This window comes from Punica granatum, chromosome 1, assembly GCF_007655135.1.
Source record: "Punica granatum isolate Tunisia-2019 chromosome 1, ASM765513v2, whole genome shotgun sequence".
Classification (NCBI taxonomy): domain Eukaryota; kingdom Viridiplantae; phylum Streptophyta; class Magnoliopsida; order Myrtales; family Lythraceae; genus Punica; species Punica granatum.
Genome location: NC_045127.1, coordinates 8,583,872 through 8,610,257, shown reverse-complemented (window position 1 = coordinate 8,610,257; position 26,386 = coordinate 8,583,872). Strand labels below are relative to the sequence as shown.

At 38.9% G+C, this 26,386-nt stretch overlaps 1 protein-coding gene and 1 long non-coding RNA gene across 5 annotated transcripts; both read left to right on the top strand.

Moving 5' to 3' along the window:
* Positions 1-5,409: 5,409 nt before the first annotated feature.
* LOC116201264 (probable E3 ubiquitin-protein ligase RHG1A) lies at positions 5,410-10,811 on the top strand. 4 transcript variants are annotated; one of them, XM_031532449.1, is made up of 7 exons: positions 5,432-6,064; positions 7,138-8,408; positions 8,493-8,576; positions 9,070-9,120; positions 9,825-9,923; positions 10,026-10,163; positions 10,330-10,811. In XM_031532449.1, exons 2-7 carry the CDS (start codon positions 7,191-7,193, stop codon positions 10,459-10,461), a joined length of 1,722 nt encoding a protein of 573 aa, XP_031388309.1. In that variant the 5' UTR covers positions 5,432-6,064; positions 7,138-7,190; the 3' UTR covers positions 10,462-10,811. The 4 variants fall into 4 exon arrangements, with proteins under 4 accessions (XP_031388316.1, XP_031388309.1, XP_031388293.1 ...); XM_031532433.1 differs by having other exon boundaries at positions 7,138-8,576; XM_031532441.1 differs by lacking the exon at positions 5,432-6,064 and adding an exon at positions 6,454-6,607 and having other exon boundaries at positions 7,138-8,576.
* A 5,876-nt stretch (positions 10,812-16,687) lies between these two features.
* On the top strand, positions 16,688-18,383 carry LOC116201287. Its single transcript, XR_004155853.1, has 2 exons — positions 16,688-17,354; positions 17,466-18,383. It is a non-coding gene; the product is annotated as an uncharacterized LOC116201287 (long non-coding RNA).
* The last annotated feature ends 8,003 nt before the right edge of the window (positions 18,384-26,386 follow it).

The following is a 26,386-nucleotide window of genomic DNA, read 5'->3' as shown; positions in this document are numbered from 1 at the left end:
AATTTTGTTCTCTCTTGAATACGCATCTCGGGCACCTCAGCTCTTTCCTCAAAGCCAATATGATGCAAAAGATTCTTCATATATTTGTCTAAGCTATATATATGCAACAAGCAAACATGTCATTTGGACATGGGCGAAGATTTTAATACTGAAAATTGACATGGACCCGAAACTTGAATGATTAGGGAAGGAAAAAAAGTACACGTATGAGGATAAATATTATTGCCACCAACTTCGGATAGACAATTAATCCCGTATTTCTTTTTCTCCCTCAAGTGGAAAATGCGAAAAAAAAAAGATGACAAATGATGAGTTGGTATTATCGACTTTAAATTGAATGGTAGTTAAGGGACAATCTTTCTCTTCATCAATCCAAGTGCTCTGATTCATCATGTGATATTCTGCTCAAGATTCAATTTGGGAGGAAGCTTTAATTAAACCCTTGATCTCTCTCCCAAAAAGCTTCTATATATGTATTCAATTTTTTGCCTAAGTGATGATCATATAGATTTCTTCAACTTATATATACATATATAACCAGAAAGAAAAAAAAAACTATATTTTTCCCCTTCTTGACCCACACATCTTGTTATTATTATTAAGCCTTCTTTGATGACTGCACGCTTGTTCCATTAGAGACTTAACAAGGAATCACACGCTTTGGGGCCATGTTCATGCATCGCTCATAATTAATCGGACCTCTCCCATATGCATGCTCACACACGCAAGGTTCAATACAACAAAATAGTTTATTATCAAATAAATGATCAATTTTAGTTGCTAAAAAGTTGCAACTAAAATATATTTCAACCATACATATATTTAGTTATCAATTCCTTTAGCTACTAAAACTGTTACAACTAAAATGCAATCAAATTATTTTAATTAGTATAAACTTTAGCAATTATATTTTGTTTTTTAACAACTGAAATTATAGTTGCTAAAGAGTTTATTAGTTGCTAAATAATTTCTTTAACAATTATATTTTTCACTTTATTAAGAGGTAAAATGTAGTAACAACTAAAAAAACTTAGATAATATATATCTTCTTGATCATTTTAATTTATGTGCTATAGAATTATAATTGTATAGATCCATCATGGATCTTTGTCCAGCAGAAAACTTTTACTCCAACCCATAATCGTAAATTCATCATCTTATTTTTGAAAATGATAGATTCAGTATATAGATACATCGGTCGTCGATCATTTTAATCCATGGGTTATATATAGTTATAATGAATTACCCATTCATCATGGGCTCTCGTCCTCCGAAGTACCTTTACCTTCTATTTTAAACTATCGATTTCAGGATACTGACACTCGAGATCGACATTTACGATCACGTATTTAATTAGCTGAATATGGGGCATGGGGAGAAAGAAATAGGGGCCTCCACATATATATAGTTGCCGGTTTGAAAGGCCCTTCAATTAAGTGAATGCCCACTTCATATATAACTTTTGGAGGATAGCTAGCTGATTATAACCCATCAACACTCCTCAAAACTTGGCCAACTTGACATCTTTCTTTGTCGAATAAATATTGGTGGGAATATGATTGCCTCTCACCAACATTTCTATATTTTGCCCGGTGCCTATTAAATTAAGGTTTAAAGAGGCAACACGTTCCACGATTTCATATACATGCGAGAGAGATGATCACGGTCACGAATATTGTCGAAAACTTGATATTAAGTATTGTATGGTTGCGAAATTTTAATGTATAAATAAATTAATTCTCATTATAATTCTCATAATCAAAGTTATTGGAAATTATACATGCATTGTGGTGAAAATTGATTTTTGGAAGAGAGCCATTAGCTAGCTAGGATGTTGGCATCTAGCAGGAAGCAGAAGTTTAGGTTGCCGATATGGATAGGAGTTCGATGGATTGCATTGGCAAAAGGTACAAGAAAACAGATGTCGTAATATTTGTTTTGGTGGAGGATGTCGTCACCGTGTTTATTATTTATATATCTTGATATTTCCACATTAATTCCCCTAATTAGTTTAATATAATATAGAATTGTCAACGCAAACCTCATGTAATTGGGTTCTAATAAAGCTATGCATCATATATACATATACGTATACTATATGCATTACTATAGAGAGTTCCCGTGAACTAACATCCAAAACATATAATTACTTGTACACCCCTCGTGTGTTTTCAGTGTCTTTCTATAAAGTCCAGTACCCGTGCGTAGTTGGCCTTGAAAAAGACAACAACTTATTTTACTAACTTCAAAGTATATAATTCTTGGATAAATTGCACTGGTGGTTCAAAATATTTTACAAATATTTCATTATGGTCCAAAAAGTTTTTTTCGCTACATGATAGTACAAAATGTTTCAAAATTGTTTCATAATGGTACAAACCTTCAATTGGCCCTAACGCCGTTAACATTTTGCTGACGTGGCGCGTTCTATGTGTCACTTTTGTTACGTGGAACCAATCATAGTGCGCCACGCCATTTAAGAGAAAATAAAATTTTAAAAAGTACAAAAAAAATACAAAAAAATAATAAAATAATAAAAAAGAGTAAAAATTTAGAAAAAAATAAAAAATATTTTAAAATTTTGAAAATTTTTTTAAAAATTTAAAAATGTAAAAAAAAATTTAAATTTTTTTAAATATTTTTTGATTTTTAAAAATAATTTTAAATAATTTTATAAAAATTTAATTTAATATTAAAATTATTTTTAATTAAAATAATAAAAATATTTTAAAATTTAAATTAAATTTTTAAATTAAATGTTTAAAATATTTTTTAAATTATTTTTAGAATTATTTTTAAAGTTTTTAAAATTTTAAAATTTTAAATTTTAGAATTATTTAAAATTTTTCGGCCACGTCAGTAAGGAGGTGACACGTAGTAGCCACGTCAGCGTCGGCTTGACGGCGTCAAACTCGAATTAACGGTTTGTACCATCATGAAACAACTTTGAAACATTTTGTACCATCATGTAGCGAAAAAAACTTTTTGGACCATAATGAAACATTTGTAAAACATTTTGGACCAACAGTACAATTTACCCATAATTTTTTCTTAATGAAAATAGAGAAGGAAAAAAGAATAGACAAAAGAGGGGGAAAAAAAATCAAAGATGTGAACGAACCACGAGATACAATTGCAGTTTCAATTGATAGATTTTATTTTATTTGCAATGTAGGTGCATGTTACTTAGAAGTCAAGTGGAAACAGTTTGAGATGATTGATTAGGGCCAAGTAAATACGAGGCAAAAATTAATCTGACAAGAGCCAATTAAATCTAGTGGTCCCGTCAAAGAAAGAAAGAGGGAATGAGCAAAACTTCACTTATTTGGGTAAATGAGCTAAGCCTCCTCCTTTAAGAGGCGTGAATGAAAACTAAAGAAGGAAGCAAGAGAATAACATACAAGAGGACATGAGAATATATAAAGAGGGATACCATGTATATTGATGATGAACCAACGGTGGTAAAGGCCAAAGGTGATGATGATATACATACACACACACACACACATAAACTATATATATATAAAGGAAGTTGGGTAAAGATAAGAGAATCTGCAGACAATTTCACAATTGATCCTCCATTCTTTTCCTTTCACAGGTGTCAAAAGGATTTTCCAAATTGGTTTCACACTTAAATCTTTCCCTCTCATGTCCTTTGGCTTAATTGAAAGGTGTTTGTGTTGTGTGCCTGGGCTGTCCAGGTCCCAGCCTAATCAATTCATGGGCAGCTGCTTTATTCTCATTCTTATACACTAAAATGAAATATTAGGTTATATAATTCCGCGTAATCTAGAAAAGAATATTACGTACTGGACCGATTTTCCCGAGAAATCATAAGTTTAAAGTTCTAGTATTACAGTAGCTGTACTTTATGAAGATATTTTCTTGCCAAATGAATTACTAGATGAGATGAAGTTGTCAAATTCAATTGGTAGGACATATTCTGATCAAGCTTTTGTTGGGTGAGTAGAATTTGGACCAAGCACACCTCATCAAGCAAAACACCATTCTTTTTTTTTTTTTTTTCTTCTTTTTCTTTGAGCTAATTCATCGTCCCCACCTATAAATTTACCGACGGCAAATTAATTGAAAAAGGAGGAGGAGAAAATGAAAAGAGCCGCATCTGGTTTCTTGCTTTCAGATATTACTCATTGCCCCCCCAGCCCTTTATTTCCTTCCCTTGCTCTTTTTTTTTAAAAAAGAAAAAAGAAAAAAAAGACCTCAACAACAACAACAACAACAACAAACAGATAAGTAGAAGAAGTCAAATATGGAGCAAGCAACCCCAGATTTTCAGGTAAGGGAGGTGGCAAGTCTCGGGAGCCATCTAAAAAAGTGGGACCCATAACACAGTTGCACAATACTCATGGTAATTGCCAAGTTTATTAATTTGTTTTTCTTTATGAAGTCACAAGATGTGTCTCAAAGGCTGGCCCCGGTGGCAGACAGATAAGGGGAGTTGGGGCAGGCAGGACAGGCATATGAGGTTAAATAAAGGCAAGAAATATTAGTCCATGGTGAAAATCAAATCAATCAAACGAACACCATGACTATATACATATATTGTCTTTAATTAAGAAAAAAATGGCCATCTTTTGGCTTGGAAAAGAAAAGCGTGTTTAGTTCTTGAAAGTGATATAGCTCGAATAGGAAGTTTAGCTCGAATTTATGAATCATATAAAAGATTGAGAAACACCCGATGCATATTTGGTTCTAGTTAATTCATAAATCTAAGGCCGACCTCATTATTCGTGAGCACTAGAGGTAGTACTTTTTTCCTAGAGATAAAAAAAAAAATGAACTCTCTTGAAACGTCTATCGTCCTGTACGCATATTTTTCTTTTCCAATAAAATTATGGATTCATCACCACTGCTTGATAAAAATAGCGTCGATCAAGAGAACATCGAATATCGTGAATTAAGTTGATCCCATTCAACACGGTGGTAGAACAGTGATCCGAGATTAAAAAATTATTAATAAAAATAGCTGATGAGGAAGTAGGAAGGAAACAAGAAGGAACAAGTCATCCTCTATCACGACAGTGAAATATCACAATTATTTTTTTTTTCCATAAGGAAAACCTTTTTCTTTTGTGATTGGAAGCACCTTTTTTTTTTTTTTTTATACACAGCATCACGAATATTATGAATTTATGGACTGAAATTAATCCTATAGAGTGTAGGCTGCGTTGCCCTGGCAACAAGGATCATTTTCTCGTTTTTGAGAATAAATCAATAAAAGCATTTCTCAAAAGAAAATGCTCCCACAAGGAATTTCTTCTTTCTTTTTTAATTTTCTTTATCTATATAACTTTTTTATTTTTTTGGCTGAAATGAGAAAACAAAGTTAGAGAGAGAGAGATAGTTGAAGAATGAAAGGCGGGGTCTTGAGCCACCTGCAAATTGCAAAGAGGCCCAGCAGGACACATCTTCTGGCTTATTATTAGTTGGGTTTCTGCTCTCTTTCCCCCTATCTATGCATCCATCCATCTAATGTCATTCATTCATTCAATTCAATTCAATACCCCACCAAATTCCACCATTACTCTCGCCTAAATATTTACTTCCCCATATAAAGTCCGAATATTTTGGGCCAAAAATTGGCCATTTAGCCTAGAAAAGCCGCAATTAAGTTCAAAACCGATTTAGTCTGAAGCGCTTTTACTGATAAATAGAGTGTTTCAATGCTTTTCAAATGCTTTTGTTATAGCAACACAGTAACTGCTGCCTCATTGAACATATGGGATCACAAGACTCATAAATTTCCCCTCTCTCTCTCTCTCTCTCTCTCTCTCTCTCTCTCTCTCTCTCTCTCTCTCTTTCTGTGTTCTTACATTTTACATTTCAATGCCCATCTCATATTTTTCTCCCAAACGCCTCTGCTTCTCCTGCCCCCCCCAAAACCTCTCTCTCTCTCTCTCTCTCTCTCTCTCTCTGTTTGATAGCTGGGGGCTCTAGTTCTGTGCCGCCCCACCTTCCTGCCCTTGTTCAGAGACGTTCTACCGCCTCTGATTCCGTGACTCATTTCTCAGATCGGTCTGATTGCTCCGTTCTTGTCTCAAAGGTGAGTTTTTTTTTTGTGTTATTTCTTGGGTTGGTCGGTTTATTATGGTGATCGTCGGATGAGATTGAAGAGCTGGAGTTTTTTTCAGTTTGTCTTTTCATTTTCTATAAATTTTTTTTCTGGGTTTGGATGATTTTTCGAAAATAGAACTGAAGATTGACCCAGAAGCCGATTTTGAGCTGGATGGAATGCTAATTTTGTTCCGAAGATTTTTCCATTTTTATAACAGAATTTCAGAACTTCATTTCTGGGTTTCGACCTTCTTTTTTTTTTTTCATGCCTAATGTAGTGAGACATGCTTTTTTTCCCCCTCCTCCTTTTTTTTTTTTGGTTTTGAGTGAGACTATTTATGATCATCCTGTGCTATTTCTTGAAATCAATCTTCAAAGCTCTGTCGTTCCCCGTTGACTTGGAGAGGATGATCTTGTGCTAGTGTTGAGGAACTTTCCCTGCTCATAGAAATTGAAGTTTGCAGTAAGGTGATCTATTGGAGCTGAGAAACTATCTTTGATGATGAGTCTTACCCGTTTCACCACTCCAGAGGTCTCCCCTTGTCATTGCTTAATCTGTTTGTCTCTTAATTGCAAAAAATGGAAAAGGAAGTGGATGATTCTGTAATTTTTCTGTCTTCATGATGAAAAATTGCGTTGACTAAAGTAACCAAGCTTCACAAAACGTTTTTTTGGAGGGAAACTGAGACTGCTTTCTATTATCACACAGTTCATAATCTCTTGAGTAGCTGCATTTTCAAAGAATGTGAGTTGTAAATGATGCAGCAGCTTCAAATTGTGATTTCAATTTTTTTCCAGCTCAGGTTTCGTTAACTTTAAATTATATCAGTTGCAATTGCTCTGCCAATGCCTGTAATATGCTGTGAGTTTTTTATTTTCTGGTGAATTGTAATATATTCCAAATTAATTTGATACTATCCATCTCATTCTACTCATTTAGCTTTGAGAAATTTCCAAGTTTTAATCGCCACATTATGTCGAGATTAGTTAAAATGATCTTGTTTTTAAAACTTATGAAAGTCTTAACCCTTACAATTTTCTTTCTTTTTCTTTACCCTGCAGTGACATCTTCACATTGATCTTGCCGTTCGTTCTAAAACTGTCTGCGGGCCCCAATGCAAGGGCACAGGGCAACAGTTGCTTCATTGTCTGACCTTTTTGACCTCGAACATGGATCCTCTTCAAGTAATACTGCAATAGATTGGGGTAATCTATCAGAGAACCATGACCCGGAGAACCTGCTTCCACCTAGTAATAGCATTGGATTCATGAATGATCAACTTTTTGATGACCGAAGCTTCGACCTGACTAGTAATGATGTATTCTCGGTGGGCCAAAGTTCTCTATCTAGGTCGTCACCAGCAAACCTCGACATAAATTCGGGCTTTGTGGGCCATGGGAGTGAAGATTCTCCACTTGTAGAGTGCTCTGATTCATTGAAGCCCAGTGTACCTGACAACCAATGGTTTCAATCTCCCAACAGCTCTGAACCGGAGTCTTTTGCCGGTCCATCTGGAAGTGGAATGAATCTCGAGGAAGAGAATGAAGAAGGGCCTCATGGTTCCCTAGAGGGTCGACGCATGCCTTGTAAGAGAAAGTCTTTTGAAGTGCATGGAGGCCAATCCTCAAGGGTCAGGAGCCCTGATTATGATCAGAATGCAGAGAGTAGTCCTTGTCCAGGTGCTTCTTTGGGCTATAGTGGTTCAAGCGGTGGTAACTTAGTTATATCTGAACGAGCAGAACCGAGACTCAGGTTGGGAGCAAGAGGGCCAACTGCGCGAAGTTTGGAAAGATTGTCGAGAAACTTCCACTCGAGGTTAAATGCTCCAAGCCAGCATCCTTCAGATCCCATGGTTGGTTCAGAACTTCTCAGATCTGATCTTGGGTTGCTTTTGAGTCAAGAATCTTCGTCAAGGGACATGAATGCTCAAGCGCCGCCTCCTGAACTTCATAATCCTGCTTTTCCATTGAGTGGGGCCAGCAGAAGCTCTGTTGCAGGACCGGAGAGTTCACAAGAAGCAAGTAGCAGTTCGAGAAACACCTTAGAAAATCATCCAATGTTCATTCCTGCTACTGACTCAAGAACTCTTGTTCAGAGCAGGAGTTTAGGTGGTGGGAGTATTCGTATACCGAGAAACTTCCCTCCCTCACAAACTGGCACCAGCTCCACAATCCAACCGCCTGTCCCTCATAGGCCTAGGCCGATGCACTACCCACGGAGATTATCGGAATATGTGCGGAGGTCTCTATCCGCTGTTGCTTCCGAGCCTGGAGGAGGCTCAAATAGCTACTCTGCAATGGCTTCAGGTCCTTCAGGCTCCTCACAAGATACGGTAATTTCATCAAGACATGGTAGTAGTAATAATCATGACCGCCATTCATTGCCCCTCAGATCTTCTTATTGGATGGAGAGACAGGGTGATGGAGGTGTGCTTGGACTTCCCTACTCTGTCCGGGCTTTTGCTAACCCTAGTGAAGGGAGAAGAAGGCTAGCATCAGAGGTTTGTGTCTAATTCTACTAAGCTTTTCCTTGAGACGAAAGTTAAACTAAATTTTAGTGCGTTAGAATTGGTTTTATTTGATTCTTTGTTTTTTGGTTGATGGAGGCTCCATAAGAAGCTATCATCATACCCATGAACACCTTACAAACATGTAATAATTCTGTCACTCACCTTGAAATCCATTTGTAGATGGGTGTGCAGAGGGCAGATAGGAGCTCCATCCCATCTCTTTTACCACTTGAACAACCCTCGTACTGTATTTGGTTAAACATATGATTCCATTAGTAGCATAGAGCACATCCTTGGAACTTTCCTGGTCTGCTTACTAGAAATATGTATTTCAGTTTTGTGATGTCTCTGCAATCTTATTATGTCAGCTGGAAACTTTTGTAGTTATTATTTTCTTGGTTTTATTTGATACTTTTTGTTGCATTGTGGACCTTGTTTTTATAAACACTCCTTTCTCGCTTACTGTGTCCTTAACATGAAACAGATACGCAGTGTTTTGGATATGATGCGCAGAGGGCAAGGCTTGCGCTTTGAGGTTAGATGCTTGTGATTACAACTCCTCTATTGCATTAGCATTTACCGAACCAATTTCAGGGGGATCTTATTGGCTCGTATGGTGATCTAGTAATTGTTCTTGGTGTATGTGATGCTGTTGACTAATTGAAGCCAATCTGCCTGTCTTTATAGTTATGATACAGGGAAATGTCTTAAATTCTAGGTGATAGCTCTTGGTTTTGGAAGTCATAAGACTCTTGACAATAACCAGAAGGTCGAAATAGAGGCAAATAGAGGTAGGGATGGAACTAAAGGACATTGAAAAGGCAGTATGCAGACTTTTGCTGGAAATTCTCGTGTAATTTTTTTTTTTTTGGCTCGATTCTACTTTATTCTCCTCTAATTTGGCATGATGCCTGTCTGTGGTTCAAATTGCATCCTGGAGATATTTTTCACTTTATATGTCACCGTGTGCTTTACTTAGAGTGAGGGCTATGACATCTCCTCTCTCTTGTTTAACTAGGGAGATGAGTACTGAGGAGTAATATGGAGATCAAATATAGTTATGTCTTAAAAATCTGTTACATTGCAAAATTACGATACCCATTCCTATAACGTTTCCAATGCCAGACATTTTCATTTCTTTTAAGAAACGTGGCCTTTGAGGCTTGTGTATGGTTGTATTATGATCTGATTTCAATAGTGTTCAGCTAGATCTAAAATCCTGTCTCTTCCATGATTTAGGATTTCATGATACTTGACCAGTCGGTATTGTTCGGGGTAGCTGATACTCAAGATCAGCATCGGGACATGAGGCTCGATGTTGATAACATGTCTTATGAGGTTAGATGCAGAAACTTTTTGCCATGATTCAGGTTCCTCTGATTCTTAGGAGTTAGATTACTAATAGGTAAACTATCTTTGAACTATGTTTAATTGTTCCAGGAATTACTGGCCTTGGAAGAGCGCATCGGGAATGTCAGTACTGGGCTGAGCGAAGAAACGATATTGGCACGATTGAAGCAGTGGAAGTGCGTCGTCATTGGCTCCCAATTGGAGACTGAGCCTTGCTGCATTTGCCAGGTAACCAAGAACTCCAACTTTCCTGGAATGTCAGGTCTTTAGGTGATTGCATTGTCGGGTATCAATGACCGAAGAATCTATTACTGGAAGAGATGTTGTCACCCCAGGAAAAACTTATCCGAAGCAAACCAAGGCTCATGTTTCATATTTTTTCTATGATGCACAGGAAGAGTACAATGACGGAGAAGATCTTGGGACCCTGGAATGTGGACATGATTTCCACAAAGATTGTATCAAGCAGTGGCTGATGCACAAGAACTTATGCCCCATCTGTAAAACGATGGGCCTTTCTACATAATCCATAGGACCGCTGTCTCGTTTCTTTAATCATAAGGACCGAGATGCCAAAATTGGCATCTTCCACAGAAGGGCTCGTGGAGGTGAAATGTGGTAGTCTATGTAAGATCTCTCTACGGAGATAATGCCATTTCTTATGGAGGCGATACCTCCAATATCAGATAGTAGTTTCAGGACAATATCCGACTCAGATACTAGTCTCAGGACGTTTTATGACCGAAATGAAATGGTTCCATTCTTTTTTGTGTTATTTTCCTAATGTTCTCAGTTCGCCCGAGCTGAGGCTGTAGTCCATTACTGGAATTACTAGTACCACCATTGAAATTAATCGAAGATGCTTGTTTTGTAGTTTGTGGATGCTTGGTTTTTCAAGTATGTTTCCTAATAAGGATATTACTGAAGTACCTGACTAATCGTTACTGTTTGGGATGACGGATTGGATTGACCTTTGAACCTCACGATTAGCTGGTAAAACTACAACCTAGGGGACGCTGTCACGAAGATGATCTTGATAATTCTTTCCTGCTCACTAAGCTGCAGAAACACTCCATTAAGCTTTGTTGACCAAAGGCTCCTGCTCGGGTCGATGATGTACTCGAATTTATCTCATGAATGGCTGGTGTCTAAGGCGCACAAACACTCCATGAAGCTTTGTTGACCAAAGGGTCCTGCTAGCGTCGATGATTTACTCGAATTTATCTCATGAATGGCTGGTGTGGTTTGGTAAGACGGCTCAAGACAATACGCGTTGCTTCTCGATGTTTCTTCCGTCTGTTCTCTGAAGTTTTGAGTGATATATTATACTTCATCTCAGATTGGATATATTCACTTTAATATAGACGCAAAGACACTAGGGAAGGTGTAGTCTTCCGGATCCATAATTGATAAGTCATCCGCTAGAAGGATTGCTATATGCTCTCTTACTCTTTTGTCCTGAAATTGTTCGTTGATGGTTTTATAGGTGCTATTGTCACAAAAGACTGCCCTTTTGCCGTGTCTCATTATGATCCGATGCAATAGATCAGCACGTCGCTTCGCTTATATTTGCTCCCCAGTAGTATATTTGTGCATTTGTGATGTAAACACTCTCTGGGAAATATGATGTGCCCCCCATGGTTAGTTCATTCCCAAAGGTCATGTTAGAGATGAAGAATCCTGCACCTACCGTCGGGCTTGACACAATACGGTTGTGTTGATGAATCCACTTGGGGAAGCCATTGGTATAACTGATCCTGTGACGTTCCCAACTCCCATTGAATTCTAAGCTCAAACCCAAAGCTCTGCTTCGGGATTTTCAACAACGCTCGATAAATGGATGAAGATTCGTCTTCCACGATTGCCACGACTCTGGAAAATTTCTTGGCTTTCGGAAAGATTGATTGATTGATTGATTGTTAAAGACGGTCGTGAAAGAAAGGTAGTTTTAGATCGACATTTTACTCAACTACATTTCCAGGTGGTGTTTCAGATGACGACTGTCTTGCCATCTATTGGAGTGACAGACTGTCTTGCCATCTAAATCAAGGAACGTTACCTTGGTATTATCAATGGTCCAATTTTATTTTTTATTTTTATAAAATACTACAAATATAACGAAAATATTTTTTTCCGTGATTAATAATATTTAATGTTGATAAATTCTATAAGTTCTATTTCCCGCTTAGTACGTGGTTACATATCTATGTACATGTACATATTTGTTATTATTATGGTATTATTATACACATTATTAATATAAAGGAGAATTTCTCTTCCTCTATAATTCTACGGAGCTGAGTTTGTGAAGCTGCAAGAAGATTCGATTGAATCCCTTTACTTATCGCTGTGTGGAAAAATGTCAAAGCTGGTCAGTACGAAAGGGCTACTATCGGGCTCGACACTACATGGTTGTGTTGATCAACCCACTTTGGGAAGCCATAGGTGACTGTTGTAACATTCCCATAGACCTCTAAGCTCAAGCTAAAGCTCTGCTTATGATTATTCTCGCTAAATGTGAGAGTGTTGGGCTCCATTCTGACCTTCATCCCCTTCGGGATTTTTTTTTAAAAAAAAAAATACTACAAATATAATGAAAACCTTTTTCGCGTTTAATAATATTTAATGTTGATAAATTCTATAAGTTCTGTTTTTCGCTTAGTATGTGGATACATATCTATGTACATGTACATATTTGTTATTATTATGGTATTATTATACTCATCATTAATATAAAGGAGAATTTCTCTTTCTCTATAATTCTAAAGAGCTGAGTTTGTGAAGTTGCATGAAGATTCGATTGAATCCCGCTACTTATTGCTGTGTGAATAGATGTCAAAGTTGGTCGGTAAGAAGGGGCCAATATCGGGTTCGACACTACATGGTTGTGTTGATCAACCCACTTCAGGAAGCCACAGGTGACAATCGTAACATTCCCATAGACCTCTAAGCTCAAGCTAAACCTCTGCTTATGATTATTCTCAATAACTGTGAGTGTTGGACTCCACTTTGACCTTCATTCCCTCCGGGATTATTTTATAAAAATACTAGAATTATAATGAAAATCCTTTTCGCAAATAATAATATTTAATTTTGACGAATTCTATGAGTTCTATTTCCCGCTTAGTATGTGGATACATATGTATGTACGTGTACATATATGTTATTATTATGATATTATTATACACATTATTCATATAACGGAGAATTTCTCTTCCTCTATAATTCTACGGAGCTGAGTTTGTGAAGTTGCAAGAAGATTAGATTGAATCTCGCTACTTATTGCTGTGTGGAAAAATGTCAAAGCTGGTCGGTACGAAATGGCCATTATCGGGCTTGACACTACATGGTTGTGTTGATCAACCCATTTCAGGAAGCGATAGGTGACTGTTGTAACATTCCCATAGAAGCGAGTCGGTTTTTTCTTTCCTTTTTTTTTTTTAAAGGACTACAAAATATCAAGGAAAAAGCTTTATCCACATTTATTACGTAGTATCATAAAAATTTACGAGCTTTTCAATTAAATTAACATTTTGGCAATTATCGGTAATAGTAATTGTAGTTATGTATACTTTTATCATCTCATTTTCACCTTAATTCAATTGAATTTACATGTTATCTGTTTAGTAAGTGTTCTACAAAACAGGATTATGCTGAGAAATAATCATACGTCATATGTTATGAAATAATACATATTTGTCCAAGCTTATTTGTATTTTACTCATAAAGGATAAGGAAAAAATAAAAAATGAAGAAGCAAGTGGAGGGACATGTGTCCTCTTATTATAATTTCCATGGAGAAGGTTTAGTTTATCATTATAATATAATATAATATCCTAATTATTTATTATTGTTAATTGTTGAAGATATTGTGTATATGTATTTATATATTGCAGGTGCAGCTAGTGGAGTGGACGCTGCTGATCGTGAATGCCACAGTCCCATGCCGGGATTTCTTGAAAATTGTACGCCTTTTAGTGACTGTAGAAGATGGTGTAAGTTCGAACACGGTGACGCGGCCATCCCCTACTGTCAAGGCCTCGCGTGTATGTGTAGGTACCGATGTTAATTCTGTCGTACCTATATACATAGGCTGCCTCCACTAAGCAAATAGTAATATATGGAGGAGACCTTGATTGGTTGCTATGAAAAATAAGTGAAACTAAATGATTTAATTGATCGGCTATCTTATTATCTCTTCTCATTCTCTTAATCAGGAGGTGTTAACCGGTCGCATAAATGCACTTTAAAGTATTGGAAACAAACCAACAAAAGTGTTGGCTGAATGGTAAGCAACTCACCCCCATAAGGAGGAGAACACAAGTTCGAATCCCGGAAAGCGTACTTGTTGGGAGGGAGAATAACCTTTAATACTCGATCTCCCGACTGGATTAGTCAGATCCCATTGGTCTTTTGAATACCATGGTACACACCTAAAAAAAAGTATCGGAAACAATTCAAAAGATTCAATTAAAATAGTATTACCATAAATACATATTTTGGTTTAGTCATACCAATTATATTTTCGCACTTGAAGTTCCATCGATTAGTCACTTTGCATCCTAATATTTCACATCAGAATTCACCACATCGAACTTCATATTTTACCCTAGCCCTTCGAGTCCCTTGGTTCGTGGACAACATTCAACGCCAAAATATTTTGGTATCTAAACCGAATCTCGTTTGAAACTTGAGAAAGAAGCCATTGCAAACTGGCAAGGTAACGACGACTTGGTTGAATATGATTGGATTGGTAGTCGATCTCCTTGAATTGCTTTGAGCGTGAACTTGGCCCTACATACTATGAGTCAGAGGAAGTCAAATCGACGATAACGACCCAATTTAAATCTCCAATACTTAAGGTGGTACAGTACAGAACTCGAGAATGACCAATTCCAATTCGGAATTGTTAAAATGAATTAGTCAGGTGCAGGCGTTACCTCTATTTATAATAGTTGCCCAATTGAAGCAAGTGTGAAGTAATGAGCGGCTTGTACATAAGTAATGAATCCCTTGCTTACCCATGTGATGATAAACATACTATTCATTAATTTCTAATTTGGTGTATTTATAGGTAGCAATAAGCCCATGATTTAATCTAATTCATGTGCATACAACTTTCTCGATGTGCATCACTTGGTATCTAGAAATTTAATGGGTCCCGACTAATCTAAAATTGAGCTTGGATCGGTCCGCTAACCACTGATTAACTTGAAATAGTCCTAGTTGGTTATGATACACACTTTCATGTATGAATTTCAAATATTTTAATGCGTATGACTGATTGACTCATTAAACAATAGCCGTGATATTTCTGGGTCACATTCCTTGAGAACGCTAATGATTTTTACCCTGTGTAGTTTTAGTTTATGTCAGTCAGTTCAGAACTGGTCCATTCCCGGATGGAAGTACTGGTGAAGCTGGTTTGTCATTCAATTCTGGGCTTGAACTGCCTAGGAAAAGACTTTGAAGAGACTGTGTGAGTTTTTCAATATAGCAATTCAACGATATCCTCTGCAGATTTCTTTTGCATGCACAGTTCAATCTCTACGGGCTTAAGTTTGTCCCTTGATAACACCCACACTGCTATGGCATCTTCGGGAGGATTCAACCTGGTTACCATTTGTCAGTACCTCATTTTGGTCTACCGACTCCAGAACAGAACATCAACAAGGCTCCCGACTAGGATTCCAGAACTCTAATGGCAAGGGAAACATATGGAATTTTGCGGCACACACCATTGATCCCGAAGAGTAAGACGCGAATTATCAATATTCGAACCGAATGTAGTGGACAAAGAGGAAATCACGTCTCTGTATCATTTTCTTCGGTGAGAACGACTATCTTCATGGATCCTAGAACCAAGTTCGATATTTTTAGATCAAGGTTTGGTGTGTCGGGGACATTTCAACACAAAAATCACGTCGAGAGCCCATTTGAGCAAAGAGATGAAATTCGTTGGATTTGGGGTGCCTAAACAGTGAATACAGCAGCTTGAGCACGGAATTCGATGCATCATATCTCGATCAATCTTGAACCTAAAAAGGTGAATTTCATATGCTTGACCTAGGATATCGAGTTAGGTTCGACATGACAGGTCATTCATCCCAAGATTCAATACGGAGATAGAGTTATGAATTTTTTAGCACACCATGCGCAAAACAGTTAAACCGGGACAGACTCTGCCAGTCGAGGGAGAAAATTCATAAAAAATTCAATTCTTCGTATTTTCAAGCATGACCAATGTCATTGGATTCCCAATTCACTGAAGATTCAGAAAATCAAGAAAAACGGGATGCGTTTTATGCTAGATTAGTACAGAATTACAGGTTTCCCCACAGATCGGAACCAAATCTCCTAGTTTTGGCCAGCTATTGAAGAAAAATTCTTTCGGGTACTTCCCGAGGTCGAACGATCTTCAAATTTTACGAGGATGTGCCTAACTCATGTAGGGATCAAGGAAAAATATCACATGGACCGAAAGGTTCATGAGCAATTCAGGAAAAATTCGCATGATCAAGTCATCCCATGAACTGCTGGTCACAGTCTACTCCTTCTGCTTTGGCTGACCAAGGTGGAGTGTACTCCACCCCTTCCCCACACTCAACATCTCCCACACTCTTTCCCTAACTTCCCCTACACTCTACCTTGACATTTCCCCACCTTAATCTTCCCTCCAAAAATTCGGATGCCCTAAGTACACCTCGATTGCACTTAACCCCACTTAATATTGTCATTAAGCTTGCCCTTATAAGTCCATTGCATCATTAACTTAATCACAACACAACATCCATTCTCTCTCAAGCTCTCTCACTCTAGGAGAACCTCCCAAATCCTCTCAAACCCCAAAAATTTCCAGGATTCAGATAGCCATTCCTCAGCCCGATTCAAGGCCAAAATTGTCAGAAAACTCAACCGTTTTCCGGCGACCGCCATCCAACTCGAACCAAACTTGACCAAACTTCATATCCCACATGTATTCGACCCCCTGAGTCCATTTCCGAGCTTAGTTTTTCAGTTTGAAGCCTCTAGCGGCCCGCTTTGCTCCAGCACAGAATCGGTCTCCTAGGTGCTCCTCGGGACCTAGTCTGGTTCATTCAACGTTTCTTCCTTCCCACGACTATGGCGAGTCGTGCCATCACTTTCTAGGGGTTCCTTACAACCCTCACTCTCTCCCGTGACGAAGTGGTCACGGCCCGAGAGCCGTTCAACCGTGCACCACCGCCATTTCCCTCCTTTCTCCCTTCACAGATTTTTCCAGTTTTTAACCAGTTTTCTTTGCATCTTCCAGGAAAATATACACATGCAATCCTCACAAAACCACCACAAGCGTGATCCTCAGTCAGTTAGGAGTCCAATGCCACCGATCTTGCATCAAAAGACCACCGGGAGCTTCCTGTAGACCCGTTTCTTCATCAGGTACCAATCGGGTCTGTTTTGCCCCGACTGGGTCTGTCATTTTTTACTGATCCGACTTTGCTTTTGATTTACGGAAAATATACGCATGAAATCTTCACGAAACCAATGCAGGCGTGATCCTCAGTCAGTTAGGAGTCCAATGCCACCGATCTTGCATCGAAAGACCACCGGGAGCCTCCTGTAGACCCGTTTCTTCATCGGGTGCCAGTCGGGTCTGCTTCGCCCTGACTGGGTCTGTCATTTTTTACTGATCCGACTTTGCTTTTGATTCCCGGAAAATATACGGTTGCAATCTTCACAAAACCAGCGCAGGCGCGATCCTTAGTCTCTTGGGAATCCAAAGCAACCAACCCCGCATGAAAAGGCCACCCCGATCAACCGGTACATCCCCGACAAGCCGAACTGCCAGTCGGGTCTGCCGCCGACCCGATTTCACTGATTCGGGTCTGTTCGTTCCAGGGGCAGAATCGACTTCCCGAACCCTTTTTCCGACTTTCCTCGACTTTTCCCGCATCCTGGGGTTAGGTATAACCATTATCGACTTAGAGAAGTTAGGACTTTTACGTTTTATTTGTATTTGTGGGGCGATAAGGCGGTCCATGATCGATTTGCATGCAAATTAATGTTTTTAAGTGTTTTTACATCGTATTATACACGTCTTCATCGTATATTGTGTTAGCATGTCGAGAAAAGGTTTGAATCGGAGTCGAGGAAACCTCATTGGCTCGGGCAAGCCAAGGGAGCCCCTCGGCCTCATCTCAAGAGAGGTGGCCGAGAGCTCCTCTTGACTCTCCCGGGGCCGTACGTGGTTTCCTTGCTCCAATTTAAGTCGTTTCCCGAGTTTTTTTTTTACATTTTCCCGCTTCCATGAGTTGGTGCCGTTTTATCGATTTCCTTAAATATCATGTTTGTATTTGCTTGTATGCTCGATTGCGTTCCTAAGATCACGGCGGCATCAACTTTATAAAATGTGCGTTATTATCGTGTTTGATGTCTTATGCATGCAAGAAACGGTCGAAACCGATTCTAGGAATTGATTGTAATTACATTTTTTGTTTAATCATCAGTTTCGCGTTAGTTTGTATGTTAGGCGCGTTAATTTCGAACAACCATCTCATTAATTCATAACAATTGAGGTTCGGGATCTCAATCACTAAATCACTCCACAAACGGGAAATGTGACGTATCATTTGGTTAATTAAATCATTTGGCTTAAATAAAATTGTATGAACCGGCTATCAATTTATAAACGCGTCGACGAATCATGAATCGACGGAAATGCCCTTTTAAAATTCACAATTTCAAAATGCCAAGACACGTAACACGAATAGAGTCGATGTCTAGGGTGGACTTGTGCACTTTGACTCGAGTCCGAGCCCGATTTGAGGCGGCTCAAGTCGAAGCACACAAGTCTCCTTTAGACCCCTTTGTGTCACGCAATCTCAACTTTTCACTAACTCTTAGACATTTCGCAAACCAAATGGCATAACCGTAGTTTCGTGATTCGCCAACATTCTAGGCGTTAAGGAGGTCGAAACACCTTGATCTATGGGTAGGAAAGGGCAGCCCGTTCGGGTGCGAGTCTTATTCGCATGGTCCGTTTCATCCACTTTCGGTGTTTCTGTCATCTTACTATAAATTCGGTAGTTAGCGTTGTTATTTATGTCCCAAAACGTGTAAAATCGGACTAATCATTCACTCGGTTTATATAAACATTAGACAATGGTTAGGCGGAACTCTAAGTTCCAAACCTAGAGTTAAAACACGAGTTTGGCGTATTCAGTGAAACCGCAGTGTCACCAACATAACAAAGTCTTAAAGGAAACCAACGCACATAGTTGACCTAGAACTGCATATTAGTACATCTCTTTTGCTTGTCTAGGGTAGATAAATTGTTTGCCAAATAACCCCAATTTAATAACTGATTAATTCACGTAAATTCGGCTTAACACACAACTTGTCTATATTTATCAGTTTTTTTGTCTATTTTCATCTGTTTATATAAGTTTTTCTCTGTTTTATGTTATTGCTTGCTGATTTGTCGCGGTTCGAACCCGAACCCATAGGTCACGCTTAGCACGGGGTCCAACACCCCAAACCATCGACCACGGGGTCCAACGCCCCCATGTACACCGAGCGCGTGCAACTTGAGTGTGGAAAGGGGTTTAGCCTCAAGTCACCGCTTTACTCCGAGTAGTGTCTAAGTGGAAGACGACTCGGATTGGATGCGTGAGTCGTAGCTTGACAATCGCCCGAGAGCTCGACTGTTCTCACGGCCATCTTGAGAGTCAATCGATTCTTTTACTGTCCGTCGATCCGGTCAAACCCGACCCTCGGCTCCTTGAGCCCGCGTTGCCTTAATTTACTTATCGGTCATTCAAAATCTCGTGGTGAGTCGGAATGGAATATTGACCCAATGTGAACTGATCGGGGATTCATTTATTCAGTTGTATTATGTATTTTTTGAGAGTACATTGTAAGGAACTTTACTTGTGCATTCATTCATTTGTAAGGATCCCTGATTCGGTGAGCGAGAGGTCCGAGCGCAGAATCGATTCATTTACCCGAACGACAAGTAGATTTTACTGTTCGCGGTTTCGATTCGCGCGGGGAATTGACCACCATGGTTCGACGAACTGTAGCTAGGATAGCGAACCGTTTCTTCGACGTACAAACCTACATTCCTTCGGATTCAAGATTCGAATTGATCGATTTATCGGTTTTACGGTGTCAAAACAGGCAGGGAGAGTGCAACCTAATCCATGCAGTAAATAAATAATAAACGGCAAGCCTAGCAAGGTAGAGTGCCGAAAAAACGTGTGGGATATAGGCACACACGTAATAGAACTCCCGAATTCGGAATTTCCGGTTCCGTACAGACCATTGCCTTAACAAATTAGGTGTACCCCGTACCCCTAGACCCAAGCGACTTAACGGCCTTCGACTTTCGGGTCGTAAACAGTAAGTGGCGACTCCTTCTCACGTGCGTCCATCGCGCATCCCCGGGAAGGTGGACACTCCCAAGCCGCGTTGCTTAAGCGCGCGCATGCGTGTCCCGACGAAATTAAAATTCGGGTGCGCACACCACTTCCTCGGCAATGACATCAACTGGGAATTTCAGCGATAAGACTTGTCTTTTAGTTCAGGTTTGTTGATCAGTTGAACTCTTCTCCTTGGATAATTATATAGGAACAATTTTTTTTTTTGGTCTTGTGGGTTGGTTCATTATTCGTGGATATTAGAAAGATGAGACAACATTGAAGGCCGTGGTGAGAGTGAGGTCAACTAGCTAGACAGCCTCTGTTTGCAAACTGCGGTGTTGATCATTCTCGACAATGAGAACCAGTGAATAATGGCGTAAGTAACGTGATCAACAATGATGTGATGCATTAAGTGTAAAGCCTGCCCTGCGGGATCCGTGATTTGAAAATGTATATGTTACCTTGTAAGCATCTCTTTCTGTCCCTGTGAACCCTGTGAGAGACAGTAAACTCTGGTTTTTGCCCTCTGAGTCGGTCGTCCAAGTCTACAGTAATAATTTTAACCTTCTAGGCCTGTATACTTGGACGACTGACTCAGATATTGCATATTATTTTATTAAGACATTTACTATTGTATCCACTTACTAGGGTGAATTCAAAGATATTTACTATTGCACCCATTTATTAGTTAGGGTAAATTATACTGATAGTACAAAAAGTTTTAATAATGTATCATGTTGGTCCAAAAAGTTTTTTTTGCTCCTTGATGGTACCAAATGTTTTAAAGCTAACCGTCATCTCGCCATTGACGCCGTCAAGCCGACATTAATGGTGCAAAACCGATTTTTGTGGCTCGCCATTGACGCCGTCAAGCCGACATTAATGGTGCAAAACCGATTTTTGTGGGACGTTACATGATGATGCAAAATATTTTGAAAGTGTAACTTAATAGTACAAAATGTTTTACGTAAGTTACATGATGGTGTAAAATTTACAGTCTTATAAAAGACGGCTTGACGGCATTAATGGCGAGATGACAGTTTGTACTATCATGTTACAACTTTGAAACATTTTGTATCATCAAATAGCAAAAAAAACTTTTTGGACCAACCTGATACATTATTAAAACTTTTTGGACCACTAGTGTAATTAACCCTATTAGTTATCAAGCAAGTTTAACTCAATTAAGTGCTGAAAAATTAAATTCAGAACTTATTTTGAGTTATCAAACACAATCTTAGTCTTAATGGAATTTTCCATTTTTCCATTTACAAGTTAGCATACGAGACACATAATTTAGCTTTTGATGGGCTAATGATCGCTATAACCTTTTCACTGGAATAGCAATAGGATGGTTGCTGCTCATAGCACTTTGGTTTGGTATTGTAATGTCCGAGCCCGAAGAGCGCGATATTTACATAATTCACAGGGACCATTCCCAGAAACCTGCGACTTTCGCCACCCATGAGTCCTGGCATCGATTCATCTTGCAGTCGATGTCTGATCCCGAAAACAATGGCGCTGTTATGCTACTTTACACGTACAACCACTCCATGAAGGGGTTCAATGCCAGACTAACCTCGTCCTAGCTGTCCGAGATGGAGAAGTCCCCTGCGCATCTCGACACTTATAAAGATTCGTTTAGGAAGCTCCACACCACTAACACCACTGAGTTCCTTGGCCTGAAACGCATCTCAGGGATATGGCAAGCCTCATCATATGGGAAGGATGTCATCATTGGGCTAATTGATACAAGAGCGTGGCCTGAGTGCGAGAGCTTCAACGACAGAAGAATGCCACTGATGCCCAAGAGATGGAAGGGAAAGTGCGAGAATGGAACTGCTTTCAGCATGTCTGCCTGTAACAAAAGGCTTATCGAAGCTCGGGTTTTCAATAAGGGAATTATAGCAGCGGGTAGGCTGATCGCCAAATACGACTATGATTCAGCTAGAGATTTCAAGGGTCATGGGACTCATACGTCTTCCACAGCTGCATGGGCCCCCGCAGTTGGTTAGAGCCACTTCGGTTATGCAAGAGGGACTACCCAAGGAGTAGCACCAGCGACACACGTGGCAAAGTACAAAGTCGTCTCTGCAGTGGATGTTAGTGATATGCCCTATAGCCTGATTTATGTATTTGGATAATTCCTATTATGGTAATAAAGTTTATTCTATTATTCATATATTATCTATGTTTATTAGAATAAAGCCCTTAAGATATTTTGAATGCTTCATTCTTAAAGAGTTAAGAATATGAGTGACGAAGTAATTCGGTTAGAATATCTTTAAATTATTCACAATCGTATGAGATTTAAATGTATATTATTTCTCTAGATAGATTGTCACATTTGTCTGTATCCATTATTAATATACGGATACTAATGAAAATGGAGTAGTGAGTCTCATGCTATATGATAAATGTTATCAAGACAAACATGTGGATGGTTATATGATAAGTAGTCTAACGTGGCGTGCAGATAATATTCATACGGTAATTTACTAATGTCAATGAATGTTATCTAGATCGTTTTAGTGCATATAGTCCTTAGACCTGAGATTGAACGCTATCTCATGTATAGGTGATTAGGGTTTGCTACTGCTAGTGTATTTGTGCTTAGCATGAGTATTTGGCATATAGTGGTTTTAGTTAGTTATACTTAGAGGTAGGTGTCCGATCAAAATGGGATTCACTAACCTGTGTAAATAGAGAAAAAGTCTCATGGAAGTTTGCTTTGTTCTAGATCGAGAAATCCTCAGCCGAGGTAGATAGACTCGAATAGAAAGGAGTTTCTGTTCAAGTGCTACTGATCTAAGAATAAAATCAGAGAGTCCATATGATCGGTTAAAGGGTTTGACATTTACTGTAGCTCTGCCTAGATCGGGATCTTGTAGTGAAGTGATTCAGTGCATGGCATATACGAACAAAGGTTCATCAGAATGTTTTAATTATATATTTGTCATCATTTAGATTGTCATGAAATGCTGTTAGGTGTCACTCGTGAACTTTGAGAATCAATGGCATTTTGGAAATTATGTTTTCGGTTACCGAAAGAGTTTCTGGTAGTGTCAAATGAGTTGATACTATAATCCCATTGTCATTTGATGATGAACCTAGTTAGTCACACATATTGAGCGTGTCTAAATTGAGAAAAAAATTAATTCTAATTAAGCTAATTAGGAATTAATTATCGAACGAGGCTTGCAATGTGGTTGTAAGGGTGTTAGCATATCCTGAAGCCGAGTTCAATATCAAGAATAAATATAAATAAGGAAATACTATAGTTTCTTTATTTAAAAAGTTTTTATAAATAGATTGTTTATTAATGGAAACCCGTGTCAATGACTTGTTTGATCTTTTTCTTTCTACAAGGGCAGGTCATTGGATGACTTAAATTGTGAGGACTCATATGTGATTTATTAATTAATAATTACATTTTAGTCCCTAAGGTAAAGATATATATAAATATATTCTTATAGTTAACCCTAAAGATCGATTTATCAGCAAGACTCGATATTAGAGAGAAAATGAGAAGAGAGACACGGCTAAAAGCATTCAGCTCAGTCAACCCACTGCCCATTGCTGATCGAAAGTTGCTCGGCTTGGTTCGGCGTTTCGGTATTGTCCTTGACGTCCTTGAAAAGATCCTTTCATTCCATGACGATTCCGTTCGAGATCGGTGACTTTGATCGAAGTGCACGGGTCGAGAGGAGCATAAACTCGGTGGAGACGTGCTCGTGTGGACGAGCTAGAGATCGGACACTTAGATGGTTAGTTTGATTGACTCGAATCAACAATGTTAGTATAAAAGTCTAAACTTTTCTTGTGGATTCGATATGCGATGTTATCTATTCGTTTAGAATGCGATTCTTATGTCAATATGTGATCTTTAAGTTTTTGATTAAACGAGCACGCGATAAAATTTTGATTTTTACCGTATTTAACTTTTCCGCTACGCACATGCTCGGTTTTTTAACAATGGACCCAGTGGAGATTGCAGCGACTGATGTGCTCGCGTCAATGGACCAAGCGATTGCAGATGGAGTCAATCTCATGTCACTGTCCCTGGGATTTGAGCAGTCTCCATACTTCGAAGATATGATCGCAACTAGGGCACTATCGGCAGTCACCAAGGAAATCACCGTCATCCATGTAGCCGAAAACAATGGACCCGACAGTTCGACAACGTTCAATGCAGCTCCATGGAGTGCCCCAAATTCTAATGGAGTGGCAGATTGTCCTGTCACCTGGTCATGGAGCTCTACCCTAGTGTTATCAATGGCATATGTCGTGGTCATGATAGCTGACCTAGTCATTGAACATTGCTGAACAGTTGAGTCCATTATTTTCGGCTGCACAGATGACAGTGATACCCTTGGTGACTGCCGAGAGTGCCCCAGTTGCAATCATATCTTCGAAGTAAAGGGACTGCTTAAATCCCAGGAATAGTGACATGAGATTCACTCCATCTACAATCGCTTCGTCCATGGTCGCGAGCACATCAGTCGCTGCAATCTACACTAGGTCCACTGCAGAGACGACTTTGTACATTGCCACGTGTGCCGCTGGTGCTACTCCTTGGGCAATCCCTCTTGCATAACCAAAGTGGCTCACACCAGGCATGGGGGGCCCTGCAATTGTAAAAGATGTATGCGTCCTGTGACCCTTGAAAGCTCTAGCTGAATCATAGTCGTAGTTGGCGATCGGCCTACCCGCTGCTATAATTCTCTTGTTGAAAACTCGAGCCCTGATAAGCTTTTTGTTACAGGCAGGCAGGCTGAAAGCGGTTCCATTCTCGCAGTTTCCCTTCCATCTCTTAGGCGTCGGCTGTATTCCTCTGTCATTGAAGCTCTCATTCTCAGGCCACACTCTCGTATTAATTAGGCCAATGATGACAACCTTTCCATATGATGAGGCTTGCCATATCCCTGAGCTGCGTTTCAGGCTAGGGAACTCAGTGGTGCGAGTGGTGTGGAGCTTCCCAAATGAATCTTTATAAGTGCTGAGATACGCAGGGACTTCTCGATCTCGGACAGCTGGGACGGGGTCAGTTTGGCGCTAAATTCGTTCATGGCGTGGTTGTATGTGTAAAGTAGCATACTGGAGCCATTGTCTTCGGGATTAGGCATCGACTGCAGGATGAACCGATGCCAGGACTCAGGGGAGGCGAAAGTCGCCAGTTCCTGGGAATGGTCCCTGTGAATTATGTAAGTATCACGCTCTTCGAGTTCGGACATTGCAGTACCAAACCAGAGTGCTATGAGCAGCAACCATCCTATTGTTGTTCCTGTGAAAAGGTTATAGCGATCATTAGCCCATCCTAAAAAGTTAAATTATGTGTCTTGTATGCTAACTTGTAAATGAAAAAATGGAAAAATTCCATTAAGACTAACATTGATAACTCGAATTAAGTTTAATATTTAATCATTCAGTACTTAATTGAGTTAATCACAGAAAACTAGTGAAGCAAATCCCTATGACGCAAGATATTACATCTTCATCCAGTGAATAAATAATAAGGCTAATTACAAAAATGCAGGAAACCAAATTCATTGGAAATCATCAGATTTTGCAAATTATGCGCGGTTTGTTGAAAAAGAAAAGGAAAAAGAAAAAGGAATTGATTCCCTTCATCCAATCTCTAATTAAGCGCCCGGGGAATGGATGACCGATCCATCATATGGAAGAATCAATTCCCTGATTCATGGAAATCGATTTCGTAAACAGCCACAATCGGGATAACTCATCGCAATTCAAATTCAGCCACATGGAATCAAGTGTGTTTCGTATAGCAAAAATATCGCATGTATGTATCTACATATATATTTATATGTATACATATAACTTCAATATTATGTGAGCGCCGAAAAACTAAATATTCTCATAATAACTAACATATATATATATATATATAATATATATATTGTGTTAAGAATGTTAAATTACATTAAATAAAGTCTCATGATGCACATACTTAATATGTGTGTAGATACATATATATTTATATGTATACACATATTTTTAATATTGTGTGAGCGCCACAAACCAAGTATT